The sequence below is a fragment of the Symsagittifera roscoffensis genome, chromosome 3, assembly GCF_963678635.1.
Source record: "Symsagittifera roscoffensis chromosome 3, txSymRosc1.1, whole genome shotgun sequence".
Classification (NCBI taxonomy): Eukaryota; Metazoa; Xenacoelomorpha; order Acoela; family Convolutidae; genus Symsagittifera; species Symsagittifera roscoffensis.
The window spans coordinates 72,972,474-73,000,461 of record NC_087064.1 but is presented as its reverse complement, the minus strand read 5'-3'; the positions used below and the strand labels follow the sequence as shown (position 1 = coordinate 73,000,461).

At 35.0% G+C, this 27,988-nt stretch overlaps 2 protein-coding genes across 3 annotated transcripts in view; one reads left to right on the top strand and one right to left on the bottom strand.

Annotated features, from left to right (window-relative positions):
* The window catches only part of LOC134842784 (disks large homolog 4-like), a 574,432-nt gene that overhangs the window by 413,043 nt on the left and 133,401 nt on the right, over positions 1–27,988 (top strand). The window lies entirely within an intron of this gene.
* On the bottom strand, positions 422–26,126 carry LOC134841345 (uncharacterized). The gene is made up of 8 exons (XM_063857268.1): positions 25,892–26,126; positions 24,776–24,944; positions 24,393–24,497; positions 11,037–11,190; positions 10,015–10,151; positions 8,748–8,934; positions 1,445–1,623; positions 422–751 (listed from the first exon to the last, which is right to left on the bottom strand). Exons 1-8 carry the CDS (start codon positions 26,029–26,031, stop codon positions 512–514), a joined length of 1,311 nt encoding a protein of 436 aa, XP_063713338.1. The 5' UTR covers positions 26,032–26,126; the 3' UTR covers positions 422–511.

The following is a 27,988-nucleotide window of genomic DNA, read 5'->3' as shown; positions in this document are numbered from 1 at the left end:
GGAATTCATAGCTGTTCCCTAATACGAGTGTTTGAGTCACTTTTTGAAGCTGTTCCCTAATACGAATGTTTGAGTCATTTTTTGAGGTTGATTTTTTTCTGTTATTTTTCTGTGCCTTATATTTCTGTGCTTCGGTCCAGAAAAATTTGTGTGGTTTGGTTTTCTTTTTGTTTTATCTGGTTCGTTTAAAGTTCATTTTGCGGCTTCTTGCGTGTTTGCGAAATGCATTTTTGCCCTCGTGTTTCAGTTTTCCCTGAGTTCAACAATCCGGTATTTGATAGTTTTGTTGCTATATGTGACGTCAAAGTTGCTCGAAGCTGTCAAGGACGTGAGTGATTTATCTGAGCGTTAAATGTGATTGTTTTTGTCTTCTCTGCTATAAATTTTTTATATTTTTGCTCAAAATGAAAATTAAAATAAAATATTTTTTTCAAGTTTCCAATTTGAGCTGCAAAAATAGGTTAAACTGTAAATGGGTTTTGTTGTTTTTGGCACTGTATGTGGTGTCTATTCAGCTGACTATGCTGGCACTTAGGCTCTTGATCTTCTCAAACTGGGTCGTCTCCCAACTCTTCTGCTGTGCTTTGAGTATTTTCGCGCTCTGTTCGGCTCTCAGCTCTACCAGTTTCTCTTTCTCATCTAGTTTCCGGTCGTTGTTTTTCTTCGCGTGGTCTATTTCGTTCTCGGCCGACAGATTGTGTTTCTCGTATTTGTTCTGTCGTTGTTCGATTTCTTTCTCCTTTTTAGAAATCTAAAGGCAGAAAAGATTTGATGGGCTATGCTATAAAACAGCGGCGGATCTAGGACTTTCGAGAGAGGGGGGCAGGCGGATTTTCAAAAAAGGCCAAAAATTGGTTTTTTAAGCATTTTTTGGGAAAATTTCACCAAAAAATTGCGTTTTTCGGCTTGCGCTCCCCCTTGAAAATTAGTATACATAAGCGCCCAAGGCGCCTTTATAAAATTTTTAGGGTCCGTCACCAAAAAAGGATATCTCAAAACAGTACAAAGGGGGACCCTTTGGGTCGGCAGGGGTCGAATCCCTGAGGAAAGGTGTCTGTCCAACCGCCCGCCCTTAAATCTGCCCCTGCTAAAAGATATTCGCCAGAAAATTTGAAGCAGCAATTCAAACTTTGGGTCGTAGTTTGTTTAATTAGTTTTTCGCCAATGATTTTTTCTAACGTTTTTTGTCAAAAGGTCAATTTAGCGCGATTTGAACCTTGAGCTAAAGGAAAAAGTGATTGCATAAAAAGAAAAGACACATGATGCTGAACTATATATTTCAACGAGCTGAACTTTAAAAAAACATCCACTAATTTTTTTCTCGAAAATTTGATCTTTGCGACTAACTAAACATTTCTTATCAAAAATAAATGCTCAGTTTTTGTAAGGGTTTGGTAAGGTTTGCCGTTGTGATTAGTAGCGTTGTGTTTTTTCTATACTTGACCTCGACTTTGAGTTTGTCCCTCATCCGGTTGTTCATGGCTTCGTCTGTCTGGCGCTTCTCCTCCAGCAGTCTGGCTGCCAACTGAGCATTCTCCTCCTTCACTTTGTTCTCCAGACTCACCTGGCTCTTCAGCAACTCAATCTCGTGTCTCATCTGGTCCAGCCTATCCTTCTCCATATCTGGAAAAGTGCGAAATAAGCTTATATATTAGACTAGGGGACACATTTAAGCCTCTCTTACTCCCCCCCCCTCCACACTCACACATTCGACAAAAACAAGTTATGCAATTCTAAGGGGATATAATAGAAATTGCGACACATTTAAGACTATTTTAACGTCCCCTCTTATTGTGGACAAAACTTAATTTTACAAGGTGGTATATGTTCAGCAGATGTGTGGAAAAATAATTAATTACCATGCATGTCAAATTTCGATACTTGGGCAAGATAACACAAAAATTATTTAGTAAAAAGAGGGGTAAAAGGGCCTAGTTTTGCTAGTTGTTAAGAGCGGCATGAATTTCACAGCATTTGTACCTTATGCAGGGGCGGATCTAAGATTTTCTCGAGAGGGGGGGGGGCGGATTTTCAAAAATTTTCGAAAATTTTGTTAACTTTTTTAGGTCGACTAAATTGGTTTTCCGAGCTCTCCCAAACCATTAAAAAACCCTGGTTTGGCCAATTTTTGTGCCCCGCTGGCAAAATTAAAAAAAAAACTGGCCAAAAAAAAACTTTTTTAACCAGTTTTTGGGAAATTTTACCAAAAGATGGCGTTTTTTCGGCGCGCGCTCCCCCCTTATTGGCGTCAAAAGCGCCTTTAGAACATTTTTGTAGTCCGTCACCAAAAATGGAAATCTCAAAATTTTACAAAGGGGGACTTAAACTTGTTTCGGATGTTTTTTATGAATAAAAATTTTGCTAAAACTAAATTTTTTTTTGTTATTCCACCCCGTAGCCAATATTAGTTTTTTTATTTATACGTCTAGCTCCCATGAGCATCAATTTCATGGTGCAACGTGTGGTTTTAGAAGGTTAACTATGAGGACTAAAAAGGTTTGGAATACCTTAATTAGTTAGCACGCCATTTCTTATAACAATTGGACGACGCGAAAAATTTCGGCAAGAGTTGACAGGGGAAGTAAGAAGACCAGCAATTTCAAGTAGCTTGTATGAAGGTAAATATATTTTTTCTAATTCACTTCAAAAATTTCATTTCGAAAATTTTGTCAGCCTTTTTTTTAAGATCCACCAAATCAATTTTCCGAGCGGTTCCAAAACACTTTGAAGACAACATTTATACCAATAATTTAGCGCCGGAGGCAAATTTTTAAAAAGCGGGTTAACATGCTGTTTTGGGCACTTTTTGGAAAATTTTGACCAAAAAAACGGCCTTTTTTGACGCGCGCTCCCCTTCATTATTAAAATATATTATCACCGCAGGCGCCTTTTCGCCAAAGAAAAACTATAGGGTTGGTCAGACTAAAATGGATGTCCTAAAATAATACCATTTGGTGAACCTTCTGTTTGGTGAGAGAGTCGAATGACTGAAAGGCGGTGAGAAAAAGACGTCCGTCAACCCCCCGCCCCCCTAAATCCGCCTCTAACACACTGCATCATTTTTTTTTGAATTCTATGAAAATTGTCAGCAAAAGCCTTCAGTTAGAAAATCGAGATCGTCTGGAGAAAAATAATCTACGCCAAGCACAAAACAAAAATTCGGTCATGTATTTTCAAAGGATGGAAAAAAACCCTGCTAGGCCAAAACTGCTTTTATAAAAATCTAGATTTTTCACCCGCAAGTAGACCTTTTTCAGTTTCGTCTTAGAGTTTTTCTGAAGTTTGATCATCAATAGTCTATTTAGTAGTTTTAATGACTTACACTGCAATACAACGTGTCAGCATGATCAGCTGATGATTTTTGTTTATGTGCATTACATGCGAACACCCGTATTAGACTTTTAAATAAATTTCATGCTGACGAAATCGGCCAAAAGATGCTTCAGAAAGCCGAACAGTTGTGAATTGTATCTCGTTCTATTATTTAAAAACATTGATTTTTTTGGGTATTTTTAGGCTTTTTCTTTACCAAAAAAATAATGATTCAACGCCTCGGGAAAACAACACTACAATTAGCCTAGTAATTCAAGTTAAATTCCACAAAATTATCAGAAAAAATCCAGTTGTCAAGAAAATCATGATTAAAACTGTTCAAACTGCCTGACTATACATAAAATCTGGGTAGTTTTGAAAACTAAATGTATAAAGATAGCTCTGATCCGTAAATTTAAAGATTGATGATTTGTTAATGCGCCTCTTGCTTTGTTTTTGTCTCTTGCTTTATGCCTCTTGCTTAACTTTTGTGAACAAGTCTGACTATTTGCGAGTTTATCCAAATCTTGTTTGCTGAGAAGTAGTTTTAGTGCGTTTCCAATTGTATCACCATGTATAAACTTGCTTATAAACTTCAAAATTGAATAGCAATTCAAGCTTCGCATCGAAAATAATTTATGTTGAATAATAATGTTTTTTTTTTCACTGAAATTGTTTCCTAGGAAACATTATCTGAACTAACTTAAGGCGTATAAACTTCAAATCATTAATCTCAGTCTTACTTAATGTTCCGTATAGCAGAAAACAGTTTGCTATTATGAGTTATACGCTTCTTATGTATGCTCTCACTCTAGTTGTTTAAAATTCAATGTTTTTCTTAGTTGACACAATTTTCCTGAGAAAACGCCGAAATTTTCTTGATTGCTTCTATGTTCACTTCTAAGTTCAACTTGCTTCCTAAGTACACTCCTCAGTATTTAAAAAGTTAAACGATTTCTGTGTATTTCAAAATTATTTTGACAACAACACATTTTTTTAATCTGGATTTTGAGAAGTTAAAATTTTCTTTTTCGTCAATGTTAAGGTATAGCTTGCTTTCAAATAACTAGTTGCTCATTCAATTCAGCACTCAACACATGTCATTGTCTTGATGTTTTATCAAAGCCCTATCGTCCACATAAAGATTACTATGAAGAGGGCTGCAACAAGTATCAATATCGTTCATGTAAATTATGAAGAATAGGGGACCGAAACTAGAGCCTTGAGCAACTCTAAACTCAATAATTTCAATTTCGGAAGTGAACTGACTTCTTTGAATTCAATAGGATTCAATTAAATCAATCAAACTCCCTCTAACTCCAAAATTGTGTAGATTTTGCAATAAAATAGAATTCTCCAACGCTTTTCTATCAAATGCTTATTGTATCAAAGAAAATAGCATTGACGTTTAAATAAAGACTTTACCTAAAAAAGAAGAATTGAAGTGGGTCTAAAATTTCCCGCTTGTGAGAGACCAAAGTTTTTGTTGACTGGAATTACTTTAGCCAACTAAAGAATGAAGTGCATTATACAAAAAATCAGAATAATTGTTAGAGCCTGTACTGTACCAAACTTCAGATTTTTCAAAACAAACCTATTGAAATCATACGCGTCTTTGCAGAATTTGTTGGGAAAACAGTTTCTAATGTTTGATACTTCAATTTCACTAGTTTTTTCCAAAGGGTAAAAAAAGAAAAAATTATTGGAAGAACGAATTCTTGGGAGAGAGTGTCCGCTTCATTAAAACTACTCATTTTTGGTATACGTAATACACTCGTTACTCGTTAGAGCAAGTTTCCTCAAACTTGCAGCTGGATTTCAAATTACACTATATGTATAATAGAAATTTATTTATGAGGGGTTGGTGTTGTGGATGAGTGCAAGACAAGAGTTTTGTTACAAAGAGTTTATTGAGATCGATGTTTGCCTAAAAGTTAGTTGCTCTTCATAGTTGTTATCAGTGGGAAAAGTGTACATAAAAACAAGATATGTCATGAGGGATAAAATTTCTTTGTTTAAATGTTCCAATTTTTGTTGATTTTTTTTTAGCAAAAGTACATTTGACATACATAGCATCGTAGTCATGGATAATATTGGCTACTTATCACGGTTGATACAGTGTGGCAATTGGTTAAAATCAACTGACAGATAAAAAGGAGACACCAAAAAAATATAGAATTGCTTCTGAACCAAATACGCTTCAACAGATCAGGTAAATTCGTATGTTCATTCTCTTCAAGTTGAATTGTTAGAATCTTATATTGGATGATATCTCAGCTCATCACATCTTTGCTCTTTCTATGAGGAGAGCTTTCGGTATAGGATTTCCATAGTGTTTTGTTGGTTTCCGAAATCTTAAAGCTCATTTGGGTTTGTCTGAAACTGGTTCAGATCAATCTTCTGGAGTTGGTGAAGCTTGTCCTTCATTTTCAAGTTGCACTGGAATTTCATCATCGACAATGTCACTCGTTCCCTCTGTGGCATTGGTCTCTTGACTGCATCTCGCAATCTGGTTGTCGATTTACAAGAACACTCCGTTCTGATTGATTGGGTTGGATCCACGATGTGCTGGCTCCACGTCGAATGAGGAAAGTTGCATGCTGTGCTTCCCTGTCTTTGTTCAGCTTGAAGAGATTTTTTCTACTTACGTCAAAATCTATGATGGTTGTAATCTGATTTTTTGTCCAAGAACAAGTTCCCCTGGCGTTTTTGCCTTCGCTTTGGACGTGTTTCTATGCGTAATTAGTACTTGTTGCAGAAACGGAAAAAAATTGACAGATGAGTTTTCTCTGCATGCCTTCACGGCATGCTCAACCGTCTGCACTGCTTTTTCTGCTAGTCCATTTGCTCTTGGCTGGTACATCGTTGATCCTATTTTGTGATTTCCTTGAGACTTGCTGCATATTTTGAAGTCATCGGTCACAAAATGTGTCCGTTGTCAGAGACTACAATTTCTGGTAATCCAAATCTTGCTAAGACTGTCGACAGACTTTTCTCGATAGTTAAAGTAGTTTTGTCATCGGTCGAGAATGTTTCGATCCAGCCAGTTTCGGTATCAACAACAACAAATCTCTTACTTTGCACCGATCCGCAACCAGTCCATTAAGTTCTATTTGATGGTAAGCGTCTAAGATTTCAACTTTGCTGAACAAGTTAGCTTCCTTCAGATTGCGGAAAATTGTCTCCAAGTCGTTTAATGGTTGTCTTTGTCCAATACGTTGCCATTGATGTGAACTTTGTATTCGGCGCAAAGTCTGAATTCATCATTTTTCTTTCTCCGGGCCGAACTGGCTCGAGGACTCACTACCTGACCATATCCTTTAGCTTTGCTTCTTGTACCGGCAACGGAATTTTGCGTTCTTTGCAGAAGAGTGGTTAGAACTCCAGACTTCAGTTTCACCTGGGCCTTTTATCTTTTGACTCTCGATAATGTCCTTGAGAGCCCCTGTATCGCATGTATAGATTACTGGGTTGGTAAGAGATTGCGTCCAAATAGTCCAAAATCTTTGTTCAAGCGCGCAACTGCCAGTTGCAGCTTTGAGTAAATTCGACCATTCCATATCAGTTCACAAAGTATGCTTTTCCTTTAGAGCAGAATTTATGTCCAACGTATGGTTCTGGAGTCCGAGCAATTCCATCTAGGTTAGGTGTTTCAAGCTTCTCCTAGATGCTCGACGAAATCACTGTTGTATCAGCAGCTGTGTCCACTTGCATTTTCACCTCAGTACCATCAAGGATGACAGTTTCTCATGCGGTGGCCATCCCGATGAGACTTCGTGCAAAAAACACTCCTACTTTAGTGCGCTTCTCAGAGATTTTTAATTCCCCTTCTGGGAACCGACCCCCATCGTCATTGTGACTTACTCTTTTACTAAATCTACTATAACCTTTCTTGTTGTTGCTTAATTTACTTCGACACTTTTTTTGCATAGTGTCCTATCTTACCACATGATTTACTTTTCTTACCCGTTGAAGGACAAAACTTATCTCCGTGCGGTTTTCCTCCGCAGTTTGGACTTTCTGGTTCCTTGCCATTTTAAGCTTCATTGACATTTACTGGTTTTTTGAAGGTTAGATTAGAATTGTATGCAACGTTTTTTACTATTAACTTTAGATATCCCATCAAAAAACTGTGTTTGATTGCCAAACTGTAAAAAAAGTTTTCATATCAGTTAGACCTATGTCTGTTTTAATTCTACTTGCCTAAAGTAGCTTGAGATTAAAGTCTGCTGATCTTAGTCCTGCAATGAACTTTATTCGTATCATCCCTTCTTCCGCATCAGCTGTGCTTTGAAGTTCAGAAAAATTACAATACCGAGCAGTTTCACGAAGTCTTTCAAGAAAGTCGTCGTTAGACTCTTTTCGATTCTGAACTGCCGATAGGAACACGGCTCGTTCAGCAACAACTACTTGTTCTCTGACTCTGCAGTAGTCTCGTACCACATCGTGGATCTCATTGAACGTCATCTCGCAGAGGGTTTTTGGCGAAACAAGACTCCTCAACTTCAAGATTGCTTGCACTCATCCTTTACTGAGGAAGAAGTTCGTTATTCGAAGGTTTGCGGGATTCGCTCCTTCTGCATCCATGTTGCTTTGTCTTCTACGAGTGTGCTCTTCCAAGGAAAGCAACCAGCCAAGCCATTGCTTCTTCGAGTTTTGAAAGTTTCGAAAATGAAATGCTAGTGCTTTTCATTTCATGTTTCCAGTGTAAACACCACTGCTGTGGATCGGTGCAAGGCAAGAGATTTGTAATGAAGTATCTATTGATTTCGATGTTTGTGTTACTTCACTTGAAATTTAGTTTGTATTTATTGTTTTTATCAATGAGAAAATTATACATAAAACAATATATGTCATTAGGGATAAATATCTGTTTTCTTCGAATCTTTACCAAAAACATATTTGACATAAAAAGCATCGCCTTCATAGGTAGGGTTGATTATTATCTTAATTTAAAAATTTATATCTTGTATCCATTTGATTTTTTTCAATGAGCGACTCACTAATTATGAACAGAATGTTGAAGCTGCAGAGAAAAGGAAACGTAATTTTGGGTTTCTAACGCTAGTTTTTATCAACATAACTAGCATTTGTTTTGCTTCAATTGAATTTTGCTTAAGCTGGTTTTAATGATTCCAACACATTTTGAACCTTTTTTTGATTGCTTGAAAAAAATCTGGTAATTTTACTCCATATCGAAAATCACATCTGAAGGACTTTTTTATGAGATATCATGTGTCATCGCACTACGGCAGATTTGTGGTTGAGCAAAAAAAACACGCCTGAAGGACCCTTCACACCCACCCCCCCCCCCCAAAAAAAATTAAAGATTTTGTTGGGAGACGAATTGAGAGTGTTCTAAGCAACATTATGACTACCCATGAAATAGCAATAAGAGTACCTGTTGTTTTTAATAAATATGAATTATGACTAACTGAGTTTCCGCTTCTCATGTAGCAGTGCCTGTTCGCCGTCTCTGAGACCGGCTTCTCTGGTCTGGAGACTCTGGTCTGCCAACTCTGTCTTCCTCTGCTGGTTGATTCTCTCCTGCCTCAACACCTCCTGGTCCCTCTGTATGTAACTCCTCTCCATCTCACGCCGCTCTTCTATCTCTTTCAACATCTACACAGAAAGGGCAGCAGTCACTCATAGTTGACAGTGTATCTCCCAGGCGGTTTCAGTTAAGTTTTGTCAACATGTAATAAATTAGAAGCATTCTGTATAGGAGTTTTTTTAGTAAAAACGTTTTTACACCTTGCGGTTAAAACTTTTTTACATGATATTTTGTAGACTATAATACTTTTCATGGACATTGGAAATATTTCCTGATCATTTTGTTAGTGAGGTGCTTTTTTTGCGAAGTGCGAAGACTCAAAAAGCGTCTCTTCATGAACTAAAAAGAAATATCATGAAACTGCTCTAAAAATTGTCTTGGCATGCCCTATTTGGAATCTTTTGATATTCGCTTTACAAGTAAAAATTTCAAATATATCCGAATGTTTGATCCTGACAATTTTCTAAAATTGAAATTATAGAATTAAAAGCGAAAAACGAAAATACGAAAGTCAGAAATGACGAGAAAAGTAACGATGAAACAAAAAGTCATATTGCAATACGCGGTCAAACGCGCTCGTTGTTTGCGGCGAGAGGCAACAATTATCAATAAAAGGGGGGGTGCATCAAACAATTTTCAAAAATTTTGTCGACCTTTGTTTAGGTTTAGGTCCAGCAAATCGATTATGACAGCGCTGCAAGAACACTATAAGTAACTCATTTTGACAAAAGTTTGAGTGCCGCAGTCAAATTTTTTGAAAAAAGAACGAGTCAATTTGCGTTTTTTCGGCGCGCGCTCCCCTTCAAAGTTAGTATATACTGGCGGTGCCAAAGACGCTTTTAGAAAAGTTTTAGGTTTGGCCGGCCAACAATGGATGTCATTACACAAGCATACCTTGTGTTATAGTATGAACTATCTTTTTTTTTCCAACCTAAGTCGCAAATGTTGTTGCGACAAAATGTGTTAATTTTGAAAGTGTTCATTTTGATCAATAACCAGTTATTAAGTACACTGCTAAGGATATTAACCCTCTGTGTAAAATAATACCAGCAGGTGTCGAATCCCTGAAGAAAAACGCCAATCCCCCCTCCTAAATCCGTCCCTGTAATCTAATGATGGTTATTCCAATCTCTTTTAATCAAATCTACCTGTGCCCTGAGTCGATCGTTTTCCTCTTTCACACTGTCAATGTCCGTCTGTCTCTGAGTATGCACTGCCAACATCTCCCTCTTTTTGTGCTCCTCAAACTCCTGCTGACTTCGCAGCAGCTTCTTCTCCTTTTGATCTGATTAATCACGATTTTGGTATATTTCAATCATTTCAATCATTCCTTATTCTTAATATGTTGTTAGTTAGTTTTAAGGACAAGCGCGATGTTTCCACGCTGTTTCAGCATCACATCATGGACACTTTGCTTTCAATTCCCTACCTGTATCAAAAAGTAGATAACAACGTTACTATAATTGCGAAGTTTTTATTATAAGTTGATGTTGCGTTTTTCCCAGGACGGTAGTTTTCTAGCGGCTCGAGTGCTTCCTGTTTAGTTAAGCTTTCAATCAAAGTAATGATTTACACGCAAAGCAACACTAGGTGGATTTCTCAAAATTCCGATCTTCAAAAATTGTAACTATTTCAACTTTTCTTAGGCCGACAAAATTGAACTTGTGCTTTGTTTTTCTTGAATTGACTTTCTGTGAACTTACTCGGCAAAAAATGAGTTTAATCAAAATCTGCGATAAATCAAATTAAAAAATAAAATTAGTTTAATAAAAGTCTGCCCCTTAAGGTGGCGAGGTAATTGAATTCGTGAGAGAAGGAGATCTAGCTCCCCGCAGTAAATTTTGAAAATAATGTCGTTTTTCATATAAGTCGACATAACTAATTTTTCCGATCTCTCGAAACATCAAAAAAAATCTTTTTATATCAAAATATTTGGCTTTTTTGAATTGCTTCGACCAAAAAATTGAATTGTTTTGAGCGCGTGCTCTTCGTGGAAGTTTTATACATTGGTACCGAAAGTGCTCTAGAAAGTTTTAGGTTCGTTTGAACAAAAATGATGTGATTAAATATTACCAAAAGGGGTACTGTTAGTAGCAAAAGGGGTAAGATGTGATAATATAGTGCCAAAAGGGGTCGTCAAAAATAATACCAAAGGGGGAACTGAACTAACTGATGACTTTTTCTCTGGTGTCCAGGTCAGCGTGCCATCTGTTCAGTCTGTTCTGCTCTGTTTCATTCTTACTCCTCAAATCCTCCACCTCACTCTCCCGCTTCTTCAAGTCTCTCTTTCTGTCCTGCAACTGATTCTGCTCCTTCCGATGAACCTCAAAACAACAACAACAACATTTTATATAAATTGGAACTTTGTGGAAAGCTATACAAATGAATTGTGCCAAGTACATGGCGCATCTGCAAACAATGCAATACAACAGGAAAACTCATCTTAATACATCAGTGAGGTTTCATTCCCGAGAGCCATCCAAGAATCCAATTCTACTACGACTACTGCTACTATAAATGAAAAACTGAAGGCAATTTTGGTGGTTTTGGGCATATTAATTTGTCTAGAAAGATGGCGTGTGTGTTAATGAAATCTATTGGCATGGTTGTTACATGCAAAATTGAGTAAAAATTTGATCTCCGACGTATAAATGAGCAATTATGAGCAAATAACATTAACTTTTGGATTTTTTGACCAAAAACAAAAAAACATAATTGGCATAAATAGCTATATTTAGGAAGAAATTAGCAAAAAAATTTGGACCGACAATTTTTTTAAAAAAATATTGGCAAAACTTCAAATGGAAATAAATTTTAACGCACTTTATTGAAAGTGGCCTATTGATTCTTAAGTTTAAATGTCAGCCGGATTTTTTCATATTTTTTATAGTTAATGCAAAATTGATGACGCTATTGGTGACCTTGCGTTTTTTAATTGCACTTTTCAGATAGATTAGATTTGGCGACTCTGTTTACCTAATACTAAAAGTTGTTACAGAAAAAAATTATTTTTAGCAAATTTGCATGCAAATTAGACCTTTAGATTTATGTTCTCTCAGAAAAGTGTGCTTTTGCAGGCAAAAATTTTCTGAAAAAGATACCTGTCTGTTATTATTAAACTTTGTCTGTTCCAACTGCTTACAACTCTCTGTAAGAGATGAAATTAGCAGTTTGATTTCACTTGGTACGTGTTCGTGTGTCTTAATCAACCTACATTTTAGGGATGAGTTCTCTGTTGACCTTCATTTTAATTTCTACATCAACCCGACAAACATCAACTGCAAAAGTGATACTACGTGAAAAATCTTAGGGCACAAAAACAGGCATTGAATTGCATAAAATGAAGCTTCCCATCACAAAAAAAATCAGTTTAGAATGAGAAAAAGCAATGGAAAGGGACTCTCTCTTTAGGCATGCTGAAGAGCTTTTGATGCATTCTGTGTAATTCTAAGACGCGAAAAGACAATTCAGCCAATTTGAAATTCAGACAATTCAGCCCAAAATATACAGAAAAATCAGCCTGAGACATTTTAGCCAGTTTTACATAACGCTAGATTGAACATAACGCTAGATAACTCTAGATAACACTCGATAACATAACGCTAGATAACTCGGAATTGGAGTTATTTCTCGGTTTAAGGTCGCCGGTGGGCGCGCTACGCTCGCGTCGCCGCTTCGCGGCGATAACCGGCTCTAAATTTCGTATAGAGTCCTACCCTCTGTTGGCAAGCTCGCAACACGTTGGCGCGACTGCGGCGGTCACCATTTATGGCTGAATTGTCTCTGGCTGAATTTTCTGCATACTTTTGGCTGAATTGTCTGAATTTCAAATCGTATGAATTGTCTTTGGCCAAATTGTCTGGACGCGGCTGGCAGTTCTCTTAACGATCAACAAATCTGAAAGGATTTCAATCGCATTAAGCTGCTCATTTAGCATTCGAAGCTATGTTTAAAATGCAATCAAACAGGTGTATATAAACCCAAAAACACGAATTCTTATATCACTAATTTCGTTGCGAATTAACTGTAAAAAATGATTGAAGTTACAAACAGTTACTAACAAACCAGACAGTTGAGGAGGCGACAAATCCCTATCACTTTTCGCCCGACGAAATCTGCTTACAAAAGTAGAAAAAATAGTCTTCAGCTAGTTTTTCCGGCTGTGGAGTTTGGCCAAAAACGTTTTGAAGGTGTCATCCTTGGAAAAACTTTTCCAGGCGGGTGTTTTGAGTCAATTACATAAGATTTTGAAAACGATATCCGATCAGCTATCGTTACAATCAGCTCATTGATGTCCGACTCAATAATTGAGTAAAGGCTTTCAGAATGAGAAAAAAATTATACAAACCTGTTCAACTGCAATTTTATTGTTGCTAAAATAATTTTCACGCTTCAGTCAATTTTTTTACCTCATTTTTATTTGAAAAAACAGTTCGAAAAATGGAAAAGCTCATATCTATTTTTCGCGACGCTGAAACAACTCTTATATGGAAATCCAGAACGTTTAAAAACTTTAGTTTCATTCTAAACTTGAAATTTACAAGTTTTCTATTTTACAAATTTGTAAGTTGAGTTGTTGAAGACTTCGCCGAACAGCCTAGTTAGTACCTTCAGGTCATTTTTTGTGACGTGGTCGTTCAACCACGAAAATAATCAATGAGAGGCCAAACTGAGGATTTCAGATTCCGCAACAAGGATGCTCTCTTTGAACTTCTTTTTTTTTCGTTTTCTTTCATCGTTCCAACAAAATTTTATCGTGTTTAAAGACTTGTCTTTGGATTCCAGAGACCTACACATACTAAATTGTTTTCCTATTCTGTGAACAGTTCGGGCTCGTAATGATCAAGTGATAGCATGTTATAAAATGATGTAAGCTTTCATATTCCATATTCAAAACCATCACTCACAACTTCGCTATTTGAATATCATCTAGCTGTTTTCATGCCTCGAAAACGAACAAAAAGTAGTTTTCTGATATTTCTGCTTTACAGGGTTGAAGAATGCATGAATTAACTCAAACTTTTCAAAGATACCCATAATAATTTTAAAAAATATTGATAGAAAATGAAGATTGTGCTTTTAAACATTAAAAACAACAACTCGACGCCCAATTTATAGTGTAGCGAGTGTTTTAATAAAGTTATTTATGAAGATCAAATAAGTTTCAAGTAGCGCAATTAGTATTGTAAACTATTATGAACAATTCTTGCACAAGTAAATAGGATAGCCGGTGCTGTGCAAGTATCCCATGATGTTCCGACCATATTCATTAAAAAAATGCACAAGGGTTTTTTGTTTTTCTTAAATTAAAGTTGTTTTGGTCCGTGGTGCGATTGAAGAACTATTAAAACGTGCTTAAATTTAGTGAAACAGCATAAAACTTGCTCTAAATAAACTAATGACAACTAAAAATTGTAAAAAAAAATCAAAATGTTTCATTTTCAAAAATTTTTTAACTTTGTGCACAATGATTTTTAAGTTTGTTTTGAAGACTCTTAATTCCACAGAAACGCTAAATGAAACTTTAAAAATCAGTTTTTCTTTTGGAAAAAATCATATTTTCCTAGCCTAAAAGCCTAGATTTAGGTTAAACTTTCAAATAACGAATATTACTCGATCGTTTGCTTGCTCGAACTTGAACCAAAACTCAAAAATTTTCAACTAGTTTTTTTCGACATTATTCAAAAAAATCATATCGTTTGAATTAAAGTTAAAGCAAATTCAGTTTGAAACACCACTCAACCTATTTAGATCAGAATTTGTGGTATCTGATATTGCGCATCTGATATTCCAAAGAAAAAGAAAAAACTAAAAAAAACACGAGTACAAATCTCCTTCCCGTTTTCAATGGTCGGAACAAAATTCAAAATCTAAAGTGTTATTTCCGTTTGACTGCTGAAAATTTTATTCATTAACTGTAATTTTCTTGGAAATTTTTGTTCAGAAAGTTATGATTGAAATTGTTTAGCTCTTTATCGAGGTTACGTTTAAACGTCTCATTGACGATAGATCGTAAAATTGTCGAAATTTAGTGTCAAAGGAATGCTAGCAGCAGTCAAAAATTGTTAATGTCTAGAACAAGCTTTGCAAAAGTAATTAGTCAAAAAAGTCCAGACTGTAAAAACACTTGTCCCACAAATGCAGTCAGATTGAAATTTACTCTCTAAAGACATAATTTGACTGTCAAAGCTTCAGAAAAATTTACAGTTTCAGTGTTTTGTTTTGATATATACAATTAAATTTTGAATATATGAACAATCCCGTAGAAGAAAGATTTGTTGTCCAAACGAATCAAATTTTCACAGTAAGGCAGTGTTAAAAACGCTACAAAGCCAGGTTTTCGAAACTCTTGCGTTTCATTAAAAAAGGATGAGGCAATAAGTTTTCAGTAAGCGATGCAAAAATATATTAAAAGATACATTTGCTTCAATTAATTTATTTTTTTAAATATAAAAAAACGGTACCAACACTATGCTCTAAAGTGTGCAAAAAAATTTTTGTCGTCACTTCAGTTATTTGGTATGACCTGTCAAGTCTTAGAAAAAGTCTGTCAGAAATGTACCTTGGGTAATTGTCAATGGTATCGTTGGGTAACTTAACAAAATCTGGCTTTTGCTCGGCACTATCAACTGTTTTTGCAGGACAAAACAATAAATATCAATGAAAATATGCAACTGTTTTGAGTTGGAAACGTTATTTTTCTTTGTCGGTTTGAATTTTAACAATTTTTTTGCCACTTTTGCATAAGTGTCTTTTATATTAATTTGTTTGAGCAACTACAAAAGGCATGTCAATATTTATTTTTCTGATTTCGAAGAGAGTGACAGAATAATTGTGCTCGGGTCGGTTGATTGTCCAAACCAAATTCTCCAGACAAAATTCGACAAAACGTGAGCGGAAATTTAGTCCGGCTTAGAATATCATTCAAATTGAACTCGAGCATGCTATTTGGTCTCATCTGTCGTACTAAACTGGCAAAATGATTTAGAAGACAATACTTGATTCCATCTATGTCTATAAAACTTGCGCGTCGTTTTCTGACATGTTTTTTTCCAGGATAAAAAAAATAAGTTTTTTTCGCAAAAATCTCGCGTAGTCTCAGAAAGGCCTCGTCATAAATCATTGCTTCTCGAAGCTCGATTAAATGTATAAAACAATAAAGACTGTTGTCGTATTTGGAACACAAAATTTTCCCACATCAGGAATCTGAAAGAATCATTTCTACATAGATAAACAAGAAAAATTGTTATCTCAGTTTTTTCACAAAATTTTATTCAATTTAAAATACTATTATTTCTCTATGAGTTCACGAATAATGATTTTTTCAATTATTTTTCAATTTACGTCAAAAGGTGGTTGTTCTTAGCTTAAGATGCAATTGAAGAATCCAACTTAAGTCAGAAAGTTGAGGTTTTAATAATTAAAACTATAAACTAATTGCTGAAGATCTAGAGGAAAACAGTTTCCAAGCATCAGCAGAGAACAATTTGTAAGGATCAACAAAAACAGTTTATAAGCATCAATTCTAGGACCTCTACTTTTCATTCTGTTTATTAATGATATACCAAAATTAAATGCAAACACAAGTTTCTATCTCTATGCCAATTATACAGCCATCAAAACTCGGACTGAAAAATCAATACTGATTGAAAATCTTGATAACACATTGACAAAAGCAAAGTAATGTTCGGACAAAAGCGAACTGACTTTAAAATTAGATAAAATTAAAACAATTAGGTATTTATAAGTATTTGATTAAAATGAACAAGGAAGCCAATGAGCAAAATTTTGTTTTCAAATATCTGGGTTTGTATCTCAATAAAAAACAGCGTTTAAATTGTTGATATTTAAAGCGTCAATTATCACAGCGTTGATTGCTCTGTAGTTTTTATCACCACGTGTAGAATTAAATTAAATGCTGTGATATTTGACGCTAACTAAAAACTGTGCAATTGTTTATCAACTGCGTAAGATTTTAAACAGACCGCAACTGAACCAGTTTTACCAAGCATACGTGAAAGTTGTTATTGAACATGGCGTGTTCATATACGGGTCGACTTCCAAATCAAACTTTGACAAGATTGATCTCATTATTAACAGAATAACTAGAGTCTTAAATTTCAAGAAAAAATTCGAACCGGTATATTTGTTGCGCGAATAAATGAAAATATATAATATAAAAAAGTTCGTTTTAAAACTTCTCTGTAAAACTATTTGCGGTGAATGTGAATCTGTGACTCTCAGCAAACTAATCATATCTGATGAACTATTCAAATTACATCATAATCATAAACGAATAAAGAAATTAGTGATCAACTCTAAACAACACCATAAGTTTTCAGTTGTTTTTAGAACTTGAGAACTCTATAACTGTCTCAAAAACTTTTTCCGGGTTTTTTGGATTGATTAGCAAAAAGTCAAGTAATGAAATTAACAACTTTCTCCATAAGTTTCTAGAGACGACATTAAGAGGAAATTAAGAGTTAATAATTTTAATACATTGCACCACCATCCCAGTTAAAACCTGTTCTTTTTTGAGCTCAGAGACGTCCGAAAACAGGCAAAATTTGTCTAATGACGGTTCCCCAGATTGGGTTCTTTCAAGTGGTCTTTTATATAAATTATATTGATCAATGTGAACCTATGCTGGAAACAATTTCTTACTATTATTATGAGGATTGCTGTCTCGTCCCTGCCTCTGTGTAGTTTTGTCCGAAAAAAGATTTTCTCGTGTCTGAATGATCTCTTCTGATTTTTTTTGAATTTGCCTATCCAGTGCTCAGTTTGGCCTCGTAATGTGAATTTAGTTACTATCAGGTTTTGTGAAATTTCAATCATCTTGCAACTTTCCTATACTTTGCATCCCATTTAGAGAGCCTAGTTCTTTCAGAGTGGTTATTTGGTGGCGAAAATTTTATTGATTAAGATTCTGTTCACATTGTTAAAAGTTTCGAAAAGCGTTTGTTCATCAAGAACTGACTCACCTCCTTGTCTTTCTCTAGATTAGCTCTGTGTTGGTTGATGAGTTTCGTCTCCTGTTCCAACTTGAGAGACAATTGCTTCAGACGCCTAGCCTCCTCCTTGTTCACCTGTTTTATATTATTGCAGTGATATCAATCTTGAAACGAAGTTTACTCAGATTGGTAAGCCAATAACAGAAAGACCACAATTTCTATCAATCGTTGTCTTTTAGTTATTTATGTATCTAAAAATTTGAGATCCAAACGCTTTTATGTTTGTTAGCTTCCCATGAATTAGTTTAAAATTTGCTCTTAACTGGGATCTACCATTTGCTATCCTTCCACTACGTTAGATTTAAAAGTATATTTTGCAATTATTTTCAAACGGCTTGTAAATACTGCCAACCTGCTTCTCTCCTGCGACTTCCTGCTGAGCTGTGAGGAGATCTAAGGAGCCTCCGATGGAGGAGTTGCTCCTGGACATCCGGTGGAACCCTTGTCCTCTCTTCTCCTCTCCACCCTTCTTACTGATAGCTGTTGAACTATTGCGCCCACTGTCATCTCGGTGCTCTTTTCTGATAATACATGAATATTAACTCAATCAACCTACATTTTAGGGATGAGTTCTGTGTTGACCTTCATTTTAAGTTCTACATCAACCCGACAAACATCGACTGGAAAAGTGATACTACGTGAAAAATCTTAGGTCACAAAAACAGGCATTGAATTGCATAAAAAGAGGCTTCCCCATCACAAAAAAATCTGTTTAGAATGAGAAAAAGCAATGGAAAGGGACTCTCTCTTTAGACATGCTGAAGAGCTTCTGATGCATTCTGTGTAATTCTCAGACGCGAAAAGACAATTCAGCCAATTTGAAATTCAGACAATTCAGCCAAAGACAATTCAGCCAATTTGAAATTCAGACAATTCAGCCAAAAATATACAGACAATTCAGCCTGAGACAATTCAGCCAGTTTTACATAGCGCTAGATTTAACATAACGCTAGATAACTCTAGATAACGCTCGATAACATAACGCTCGATAACATAACGCTAGACAACTCGGAATTGGAGTTATTTCTCGTTTTAAGGTCTTCGGTGGGCGCGCTACGCGCGCGTCGCCGCTTTTGGGCGATAACCGGCTCTAAATTTTGTATAGAGTCCTACCCTCTGTTGACAAGCTCGCAAAACGTTGGCGCGACTGCGGCGGTCACCATTAATGGCTGAATTGTCTCTGGCTGAATTTTCTGCATACTTTTGGCTGAATTGTCTGAATTTCAAATCGTATGAATTGTCTTTGGCCAAATTGTCTGGACGCGGCTGGCAGTTCTCTTAACGATCAACAAATCTGAAAGGATTTCAATCGCATTAAGCTGCTCATTTAGCATTCGAAGCTATGTTTAATATGCAATCAAACAGGTGTATATAAACCCAAAAACACGAATTCTTATATCACTAATTTCGTTGCGAATTAACTGTAAAAAATGATTGAAGTTACAAACAGTTACTAACAAACCAGACAGTTGAGGAGGCGACAAATCCCTATCACTTTTCGCCCGACGAAATCTGCTTACAAAAGTAGAAAAAATAGTCTTCAGCTAGTTTTTCCGGCTGTGGAGTTTGGCCAAAAACGTTTTGAAGGTGTCATCCTTGGAAAAACTTTTCCAGGCGGGTGTTTTGAGTCAATTACATAAGATTTTGAAAACGATATCCGATCAGCTATCGTTACAATCAGCTCATTGATGTCCGACTCAATAATTGAGTAAAGGCTTTCAGAATGAGAAAAAAATTATACAAACCTGTTCAACTGCAATTTTATTGTTGCTAAAATAATTTTCAAGCTTCAGTCAATTTTTTTACCTCATTTTTATTTGAAAAAACAGTTCAAAAAATGGAAAAGCTCATATCTATTTTTCGCGACGCTGAAACAACTCTTATATGGAAATCCAGAACGTTTAAAAACTTTAGTTTCATTCTAAACTTGAAATTTACAAGTTTTCTATTTTACAAATTTGTAAGTTGAGTTGTTGAAGACTTCGCCGAACAGCCTAGTTAGTACCTTCAAATCATTTTTTGTGACGTGGTCGTTCAATCACGAAAAAAAATCAATAAGAGGCCAAACTGAGGATTTCAGATTCCGCAACAAGGACGCTCTCTTTGAACTTCTTTTTTTTTTCGTTTTCTTTCATCGTTCCAACAAAATTTTATCGTGTTTAAAGACTTGTCTTTGGATTCCAGAGATCTACACATACTAAATTGTGTTACTATCCTGTGAACAGTTCGGGCTCGCAATGATCAAGTGATAGCATGTTATAAAATGATGTAAGCTTTCATATTCCATATTCAAATCCATCACTCACAACTTCGCAATTTGAAATCATTTAGCTGTTTTCATGCCTCGAAAACGAACAAAAAAAAGTTTTCTGATATTTCTGCTTTACAGGATTGAAGATTGCATGGATTAACTCAAACTTTTCAAAGATACCCATAATAATTTTAAAAAATATTGATAGAAAATGAAGATTGTGCTTTTAAACATTAAAAACAACAACTCGACGCCTAATTTATAGTGTAGCGAGTGTTTTAATAAAGTTATTTACGAAGATCAAATAAATTTCAAGTAGCGCAATTAGTATTGTAAACCATTATGAACAATTCTTGCACAAGTAAATAGGATAGCCGGGTGCTGTGCAAGTATCCCATGATGTTGCGACCATATTCATTAGAAAAATGCACAAGGGTTTTTTGTTTTCCTTAAATTAAAGTTGTTTTTGGTCCGTGGTGCGATTGAAGAACTATTAAAACGTGCAGAAATTTAGTGAAACGGCATAAAACTTGCTCTAAATAAACTAATGACAACTAAAAATTGTAAAAAAAAATCAAAATGTTTCATTTTCAAAAATTTTTAACTTTGTGCTCAATGATTTTTAAGTTTATTTTGAAGACTTTTAATTCCACAGAAGCGCTAAATGAAACTTTAAAAATCAGTTTTTTTGGACAAAATCATATTTTTCTAGCCTAAAAGCCTAGATTTAGGTTAAACTTTCAAATAACGAATGTTACTCGATCGTTTGCTCGCTCGAAGTTGAACCAAAACTCAAAAATTTTTCGACACTTTTAAAAAAAATCTAATCGTTCGAATTAAAATTAAAGCAAATTCAGTTTGATACACCACTCAACCTATTTAGATCAGAATTTGTGGTATCTGATATTGCGCATCTGATATTCCAAAGAAAAAGGAAAAACTAAAAAAAACACGAGTACAAATCTCCTTCCCGTTTTCAATGGTCGGAACAAAATCCAAAATCTAAAGTGTTATTTCCGTTTGACTTCTGAAAATTTTATTCATTAACTGTAATTTTCTTGGAAATTTTTGTCCAGAAAGATATGATTGAAATTGTTTAGCTCTTTATCGAGGTTACGTTTAAACGTCTCATTGACGATAGATCGTAAAATTGTCGAAAGTTATTGTCAAAGGAATGCTAGCAGCAGACAAAAATTGTTAATGTCTAGAACAAGCTTTGCAAAAGTAATTAGTCAAAAAAATCCAGACTGTAAAAACACTTGCCCCACAAATGCAGTCAGATTGAAATTTACTCTCTAAAGACATAATTTGACTGTCAAAGCTTCAAAAAAATTTACAGTTTCAGTGTTTTGTTTTGATATATATACAATTAAATTTTGAAAATATGAACAATCCCAAAGAAGATAGCTTCGTTGTCCAAACGAATCAAATTTTCACAGTAAGGCAGTGTTAAAAATGCTACAAAGCCAGGTTTTCGAAACTCATGCGTTTCATTAAAAAAGGATGAGGCAATAAGTTTTCAGTAAGCGATGCAAAAATAAATTAAAAGATATATTCTGCTTCAATTAATTTGTTTTTTTAAATATAAAAAAACGGTACCAATACTATGCTCTAAAGTGTGCAAAAAAATTTTTGTCGTCACTTCAGTTATTTGGTATGACCTGTCAAGTCTTAGAAAAAGTCTGTCAGAAATGTACCTTGGGTAATTGTCAATGATATCGTTGGGTAACTTAACAAAATCAAGTTTTTGCTCGGCACTACCAACTGTTTTTTCAGGACAAAACAATAAATATCAATGGGAATATGCAACTGTTTTGAGTTGGAAACGTTATTTTTCTTTGACGGTTTGAATTTTAACAATTTTTTTGCCACTTTTGCATAAGTGTCTTCTATATTGATTTTTTTGAGCAACTACAAAAGGCATGTCAATATTTATTTTTTTGATTTCGAAGAGAGTGACAGAATAATTGTGCTCGGGTCGGTTGATTCTCCAAACCAAATTCTCCAGACAAAATTCGACGAAATTTTTGTAGTCCGGATCTCAAACTTAAAACAAAAACATTTACCTGTGATCCAACGGGGTAATTGTGAAGTTATAGGGGTTTAAAGATTACCATTTTGACCAACTTAGGAGAAAAAACGCAAGAAATATTTTGTGCTTTTAAAACGTGAGCGGAAATTTAGTCCGGCTTAGAATATCATTCAAATTGAACTCGAGCATGCTATTTGGTCTCATCTGTCGTACTAAACTGGCAAAATGATTTAGAAGACAATACTTAATTCCATCTATGTCTATAAAACTTGCGCGTCGTTTTCTGACATGTTTTTTTTCCAGGATAAAAAAAATAAGTTTTTTTCGCAAAAATCTCGCGTAGTCTCAGAAAGGCCTCGTCATAAATCATTGCTTCTCGAAGCTCGATTAAATGTATAAAACAATAAAGACTGTTGTCGTATTTGGAACACAAAATTTTCCCACATCAGGAATCTGAAAGAATCATTTCTACATTGATAAACAAGAAAAATTGTTATCTCAGTTTTTTCACTAAATTTTATTCAATTTAAAATACTATTATTTCTCTATAAGATCACGAATAATGATTTTTTCATTTATCTTTCAATTTACGTCAAAAGGTGGTTGTTCTTAGCTTAAGATGCAATTGAAGAATCCAACTTAAGTCAGAAAGTTGAGGTTTTAATAATTAAAACTATAAACTAATTGCTGAAGATCTAGAGGAAAACGGTTTCCAAGCATCAACAGAGAACAATTTGTAAGGATCAACAAAAACAGTTTAAAAGCATCAATTCTAGGACCTCTACTTTTCATTCTGTTTATTAATGATATACCAAAATTCAATGCAAACACAAGTGTCTATCTCTATGCCAATTATACAGCCATCAAAACTCAACTGAAAATTCAATACTGATTGAAAATCTTGATAACACATTGACAAAAGCAAAGTAATGTTCGGACAAAAGCGAACTGACTTTAAAATTAGATAAAATTAAAACAATTAGGTATTTATAAGTATTTGATTAAAATGAACAAGGAAGCCAATGAGCAAAATTTTGTTTTCAAATATCTGGGTTTGTATCTCAATAAAAAACAGCGTTTAAATTGTTGATATTTAAAGCGTCAATTATCACAGCGTTGATTTCTCTGTAGTTTTTATCACCACGTGTAGAATTAAATTGAACGCTGTGATATTTGACGCTAACTAAAAACTGTGGAATTGTTTATCAACTGCGTAAGATTTTAAACAGACCGCAACTGAACCAGTTTTACCAAGCATACGTGAAAGTTTTTATTGAACATGGCGTGTTAATATACGGGTCGACTTCCAAATCAAACTTTGACAAGATTGATCTCATTATTAATAGAATAACTAGAGTCTTAAATTTCAAGAAAAAATTCGAACCGGTATATTTGTTGCGCGAATAAATGAAAATATATAATCTAAAAAAGTTCATTTCAAAACTTCTCTGTAAAACTATTTGCGGTGAATGTGAATCTGTGACTCTCAGCAAACTAATCATATCTGATGAACTATTCAAATTACATCATAATCATAAACGAATAAAGAAATTAGTGATCAACTCTAAACAACACCATAACTTTTCAGTTGTTTTTAGAACTTGAAAACTCTATAACTGTCTCACAAACTTTTTCCGGCTTTTTTGGATTGATTAGCAAAAAGTCAAGTAATGAAATTAACAACTTTCTCCATAAGTTTCTAGAGACGACATTAATAGGAAATTAAGAGTTAATAATTTTAATACATTGCACCACCATCCCAGTTAAAACCTGTTCTTTTTTGAGCTCAGAGACGTCCGAAAACAGGCAGAATTTGTCTAATGACGGTTCCCCAGATTGGGTTCTTTCAAGTGGTCTTTTATATAAATTATATTGATCAATGTGAACCTATGCTGGAAACAATTTCTTACTATTATTATGAGGATTGCTGTCTCGTCCCTACCTCTGTGTAGTTTTGTCCGAAAAAAGATTTTCTCGTGTCTGAATGATCTCTTCTGAACTTTTTTGAATTTGCCTATCCAGTGCTCAGTTTGGACTCGTAATGTGAATTTAGTTACTATCAGGTTTTGTTAAACTTCAATCATCTTGCAACTTTCCTATACTTTGCATCCCATTTAGAGAGCCTATTTCTTTCAGAGTGGCTATTTGGTGGCGAAGACTTTATTGATTAAGATTCTGTTCACATTGTTAAAACTTCGAATAGCGTTTATTCATCAAGAACTGACTCACCTCCTTGTCTTTCTCTAGATTAGCTCTGTGTTGGTTGATGAGTTTCCTCTCCTGTTCCAATTTGAGAGACAATTGCTTCAGACGCCTAGCCTCCTCCTTGTTCACCTGTTTTATATTATTGCAGTGATATCACTCTTGAAACGAAGTTTACTCAGATTGGTAAGCCAATAACAGAAAGACCACAATTTCTATCAATCGTTGTCTTGTAGTTATTTATGTATCTAAAGTTTTGAGATCCAAACGCTTTTATGTTTGTTAGCTTCCCCATGAATTAGTTTAAAATTTGCTTTTAACTGGGACCTACCATTTGCTATCCTTCTACTACGTTAGATTTAAAAGTATATTTTGCAATTATTTTCAAACGGCTTGTAAATACTGCCGACCTGCTTCTGTCCTGCGACTTCCTGCTGAGCTGTGAGGAGATCTAAGGAGGCTCCGATGGAGGAGTTGCTCCTGGACATCCGGTGGAACCCTTGTCCTCTCTTCTCCTCTCCACCCTTCTTACTGATAGCTGTTGAACTATTGCGCCCACTGTCATCTCGGTGCTCTTTTCTGATAATACATGAATATTAACAAACACTGGGCAAATTTAACAGAAGAACAGATGTCATTGAGTTTGAGTTGAAATGTTCAGAATATCCAAATTGAGACCTTTTTCTTAAAAAAATATTTTCTAGAGTTCGTTTCTAGAGTTTTCGTCTGTCGCGAAATTGTATTTCTGGGAGTTAGAGTGTGTTAATTGGGTTACTTTCTGATATGCAGATCAAAATTTTCTTTTTTATCAATCGCTCAGTAATGGAATTGAAGTCAATTTTTTGTTCAAACAATTGTTTCTGGTTGAGGGGTTGAGGTAAATTTTATGCTGTAAAAATGTCTTTTTTCATCTGATCTAACTCAGGTCCAGTCGTCTTGAATATCTTAGTAAGATCTTGAAAAACATTGAACTTTTATCAAAAATATCAAAGAATCTCTTAAAATGTTTTGGTATTTTATAAGAATTTAAACAGTCCAAAAATCATGACAGGAAATCTGTATGATGCCTCTGCAGCTCATCAGGTGAATTTGAGATATTCTCAGAAAATCTTGAAAAGATCTTCCAGATTCTTCAAGATTTTTTGAAATTCTTAAATGCTTTTGTAAAATATTTTTTTTTGAAATTAACTTAATTAAATTAATTTATTGGATCAGCTTCATTACAATCTTTGGATGGAACCAGATTGTTTCACGACACTGGCTTATACTCTATTTTGTCTAGCTAGCACCATTATCAGTTTCATCTATGCCATAAAATGATACTTACGATGGCCATCAAAAAAGTATAAATTTCAAGTCCATCACGATTTCTTAAAAACTCGCGATTTATTAATTTCAATGCTCATATTTCTGCAAGGACAAAATTTTGATAGCCTAAAGTTCTTTTGTAAGTTTATGGACCTGAAATGGGTTGAAGACCTATAAAAAGAAAGTTATTGAAAGATTTCAAAACTTTGCGTTTTCACCTTGCAGTCGTTCCACCTCCAGCTTCTCGGCTACTGGAATCACGTGACCTAATTGGTCTCTCGTGCTCATCATAAGTGCCAGCCCCAGTTTTTGTCGCATCCTTCGAGTCACGAGCTGTTTTGTTCTCTCGATTGCTCATTTTGAAGCAGAATAAAACGTTGTCAAATGTTATTTGTTATGTAAAACATCAATATAAAAGTTAAATGCTTTTGTTACGAAGGTAGCACGTACGTAGTAACTTGTTATTTTAAAATTAAATACAGAAAACAATTTAAGTTTCATACTTATATTATAATGCGGTGTGGTCGACTCAAAATAGTTTTCAGGTCGATCAGTTTATTGAGTTTAGCAAATCTGCTTAATTAACGCATCTTAAGTTTTTTACAGCCCTTCAAAACGGATTCAGAAACCAATTTAGACCAATGCTCTTCACTTTGAGTGTAAATTTCGAATCTCTGTCGTTGCTGTACAGTGCCTTTGATTTTAAGGTTTCAATTTCAGACATGGCTGGTTCTTGCAGAAACATATAACAGAACCCTTTCAGTACTAGTTAACTATCAGTAAAAGCAAAAACTCCATTCTTATCCAACGATAATTTCAAAATATTTTAGTTTTTTTTGAATAGTACTGAATCGTTCGGAGCTATATTGTGAGTAGTATATGTCGAGTAGAAATCGCGTCGAGTTCAATATAAAAACACGAAGTGATACGAAATCTGAGTGAACCGACCGCCCAATTTTTGGTGCACATAGATGTACACGCGGACTACTTGCAATCATTAAGTTTGTACCAAAATGCTCACTTTTGTGAATTGCCAATGAGTGGTAGTGAATGCGCATGATATGAAGCTGTTTCAGTCAAGATCATGATTATATGTACTTCAGTCGAAATGAACTGTTCAAAATTTTAATTTTTCTCGCAATGGTAGTATGTGTCGGGTAGAAATCGCCGGGTGGGGGGGGGGGGGGGGGGGGGGGTGTCGCTGACCTTCATGTTTTAACAAAGGCTATAGAGTATCCGGTCAGCACTCTATGTAATAACATAGGGAAAAATATCCCAATGTATTAAGATGGGGAAAAGAATTGGTAAGGTTTCAGTGTGATGGTAAGAGAAAGGTAAAAAAACGGTATTTTGGATTTTGTGTGGGAATGTTTTTTTTTCGCAAAAATTTCGGCGCGCATTACCTAATTGATAAATATCATTGGTATATTACGTTGAAATAGATTTTCCAACGTATTAAGATTGGTTATAGGTTTCAGAGTTTGAGTTGGTAAGATGGTAAGTTTCAGAACAATTTTTGGCGGCCAATTTTGCGGATGTTTAAGATTCTGAACGTTTTCTTATTCAGAAAACAATAAATTTTTAACTCAAACGCAGCGTTTGAAAAGGATTGTTGAAAAAAGTTAATTACAGAGAAAATGTATTAATTTACCACATCGTAAACAAAGTTTGTTCATAAGTTGCAACTGCATGGTTACTCGTTTTAAATCCTCTATTAGTTGACTTCACTGCTTCATCCAGTACTTGTCGATACTTCGCCATCGGGCCATTTCCAGAGTGTTCTAACAACTCTTATATGGAAATCCAGAGCGTTTAAAAACTTTAGTTTCATTCTAACTTGAAATTTACAAGTTTACTATTTTACAAATTTGTAAGTTGAGTTGTTGAAGACTCCGCCGAACAGCCTAGTTAGTACCTTCAGGTCATTTTTTGTGACGTGGTCGTTCAACCACAAAAAAAATCAATGAGAGGCCAGACTGAGGATTTCAGATTCCGCAACAAGGATGCTCTCTTTGAACTTCTTTTTTTTAGTTTTCTTTCATCGTTCCGACAAAATTTTATCGTGTTTAAAGACTTGTCTTTGGATTCCAAAGACTTACACATACTAAATTGTTTTCCTATTCTGTGAACAGTTCGGGCTCGTAATGATCAAGTGATAGCATGTTATAAAATGATGTAAGCTTTCATATTCCATATTCAAAACCATCACTCACAACTTCGCTATTTGAATATCATCTAGCTGTTTTCATGCCTCGAAAACGAACAAAAAGTATAGTTTTCTGATATTTCTGCTTTACAGGATTGAAGAATGCATG

Coding starts and splice junctions, on each gene's coding strand:
- LOC134841345 (XM_063857268.1), bottom strand. CDS start 26,031: ATGAGCAATCGAGAGAACAAAACAGCTCGTGACTCGAAGGATGCGACA. Junction 1,624..8,747: donor ACATGAGAAGCGGAAACTCA/GTTAGTCATAAT, acceptor GCACTTTTCCAG/ATATGGAGAAGGATAGGCTG. Junction 752..1,444: donor GGGACAAACTCAAAGTCGAG/GTCAAGTATAGA, acceptor TTCTGCCTTTAG/ATTTCTAAAAAGGAGAAAGA.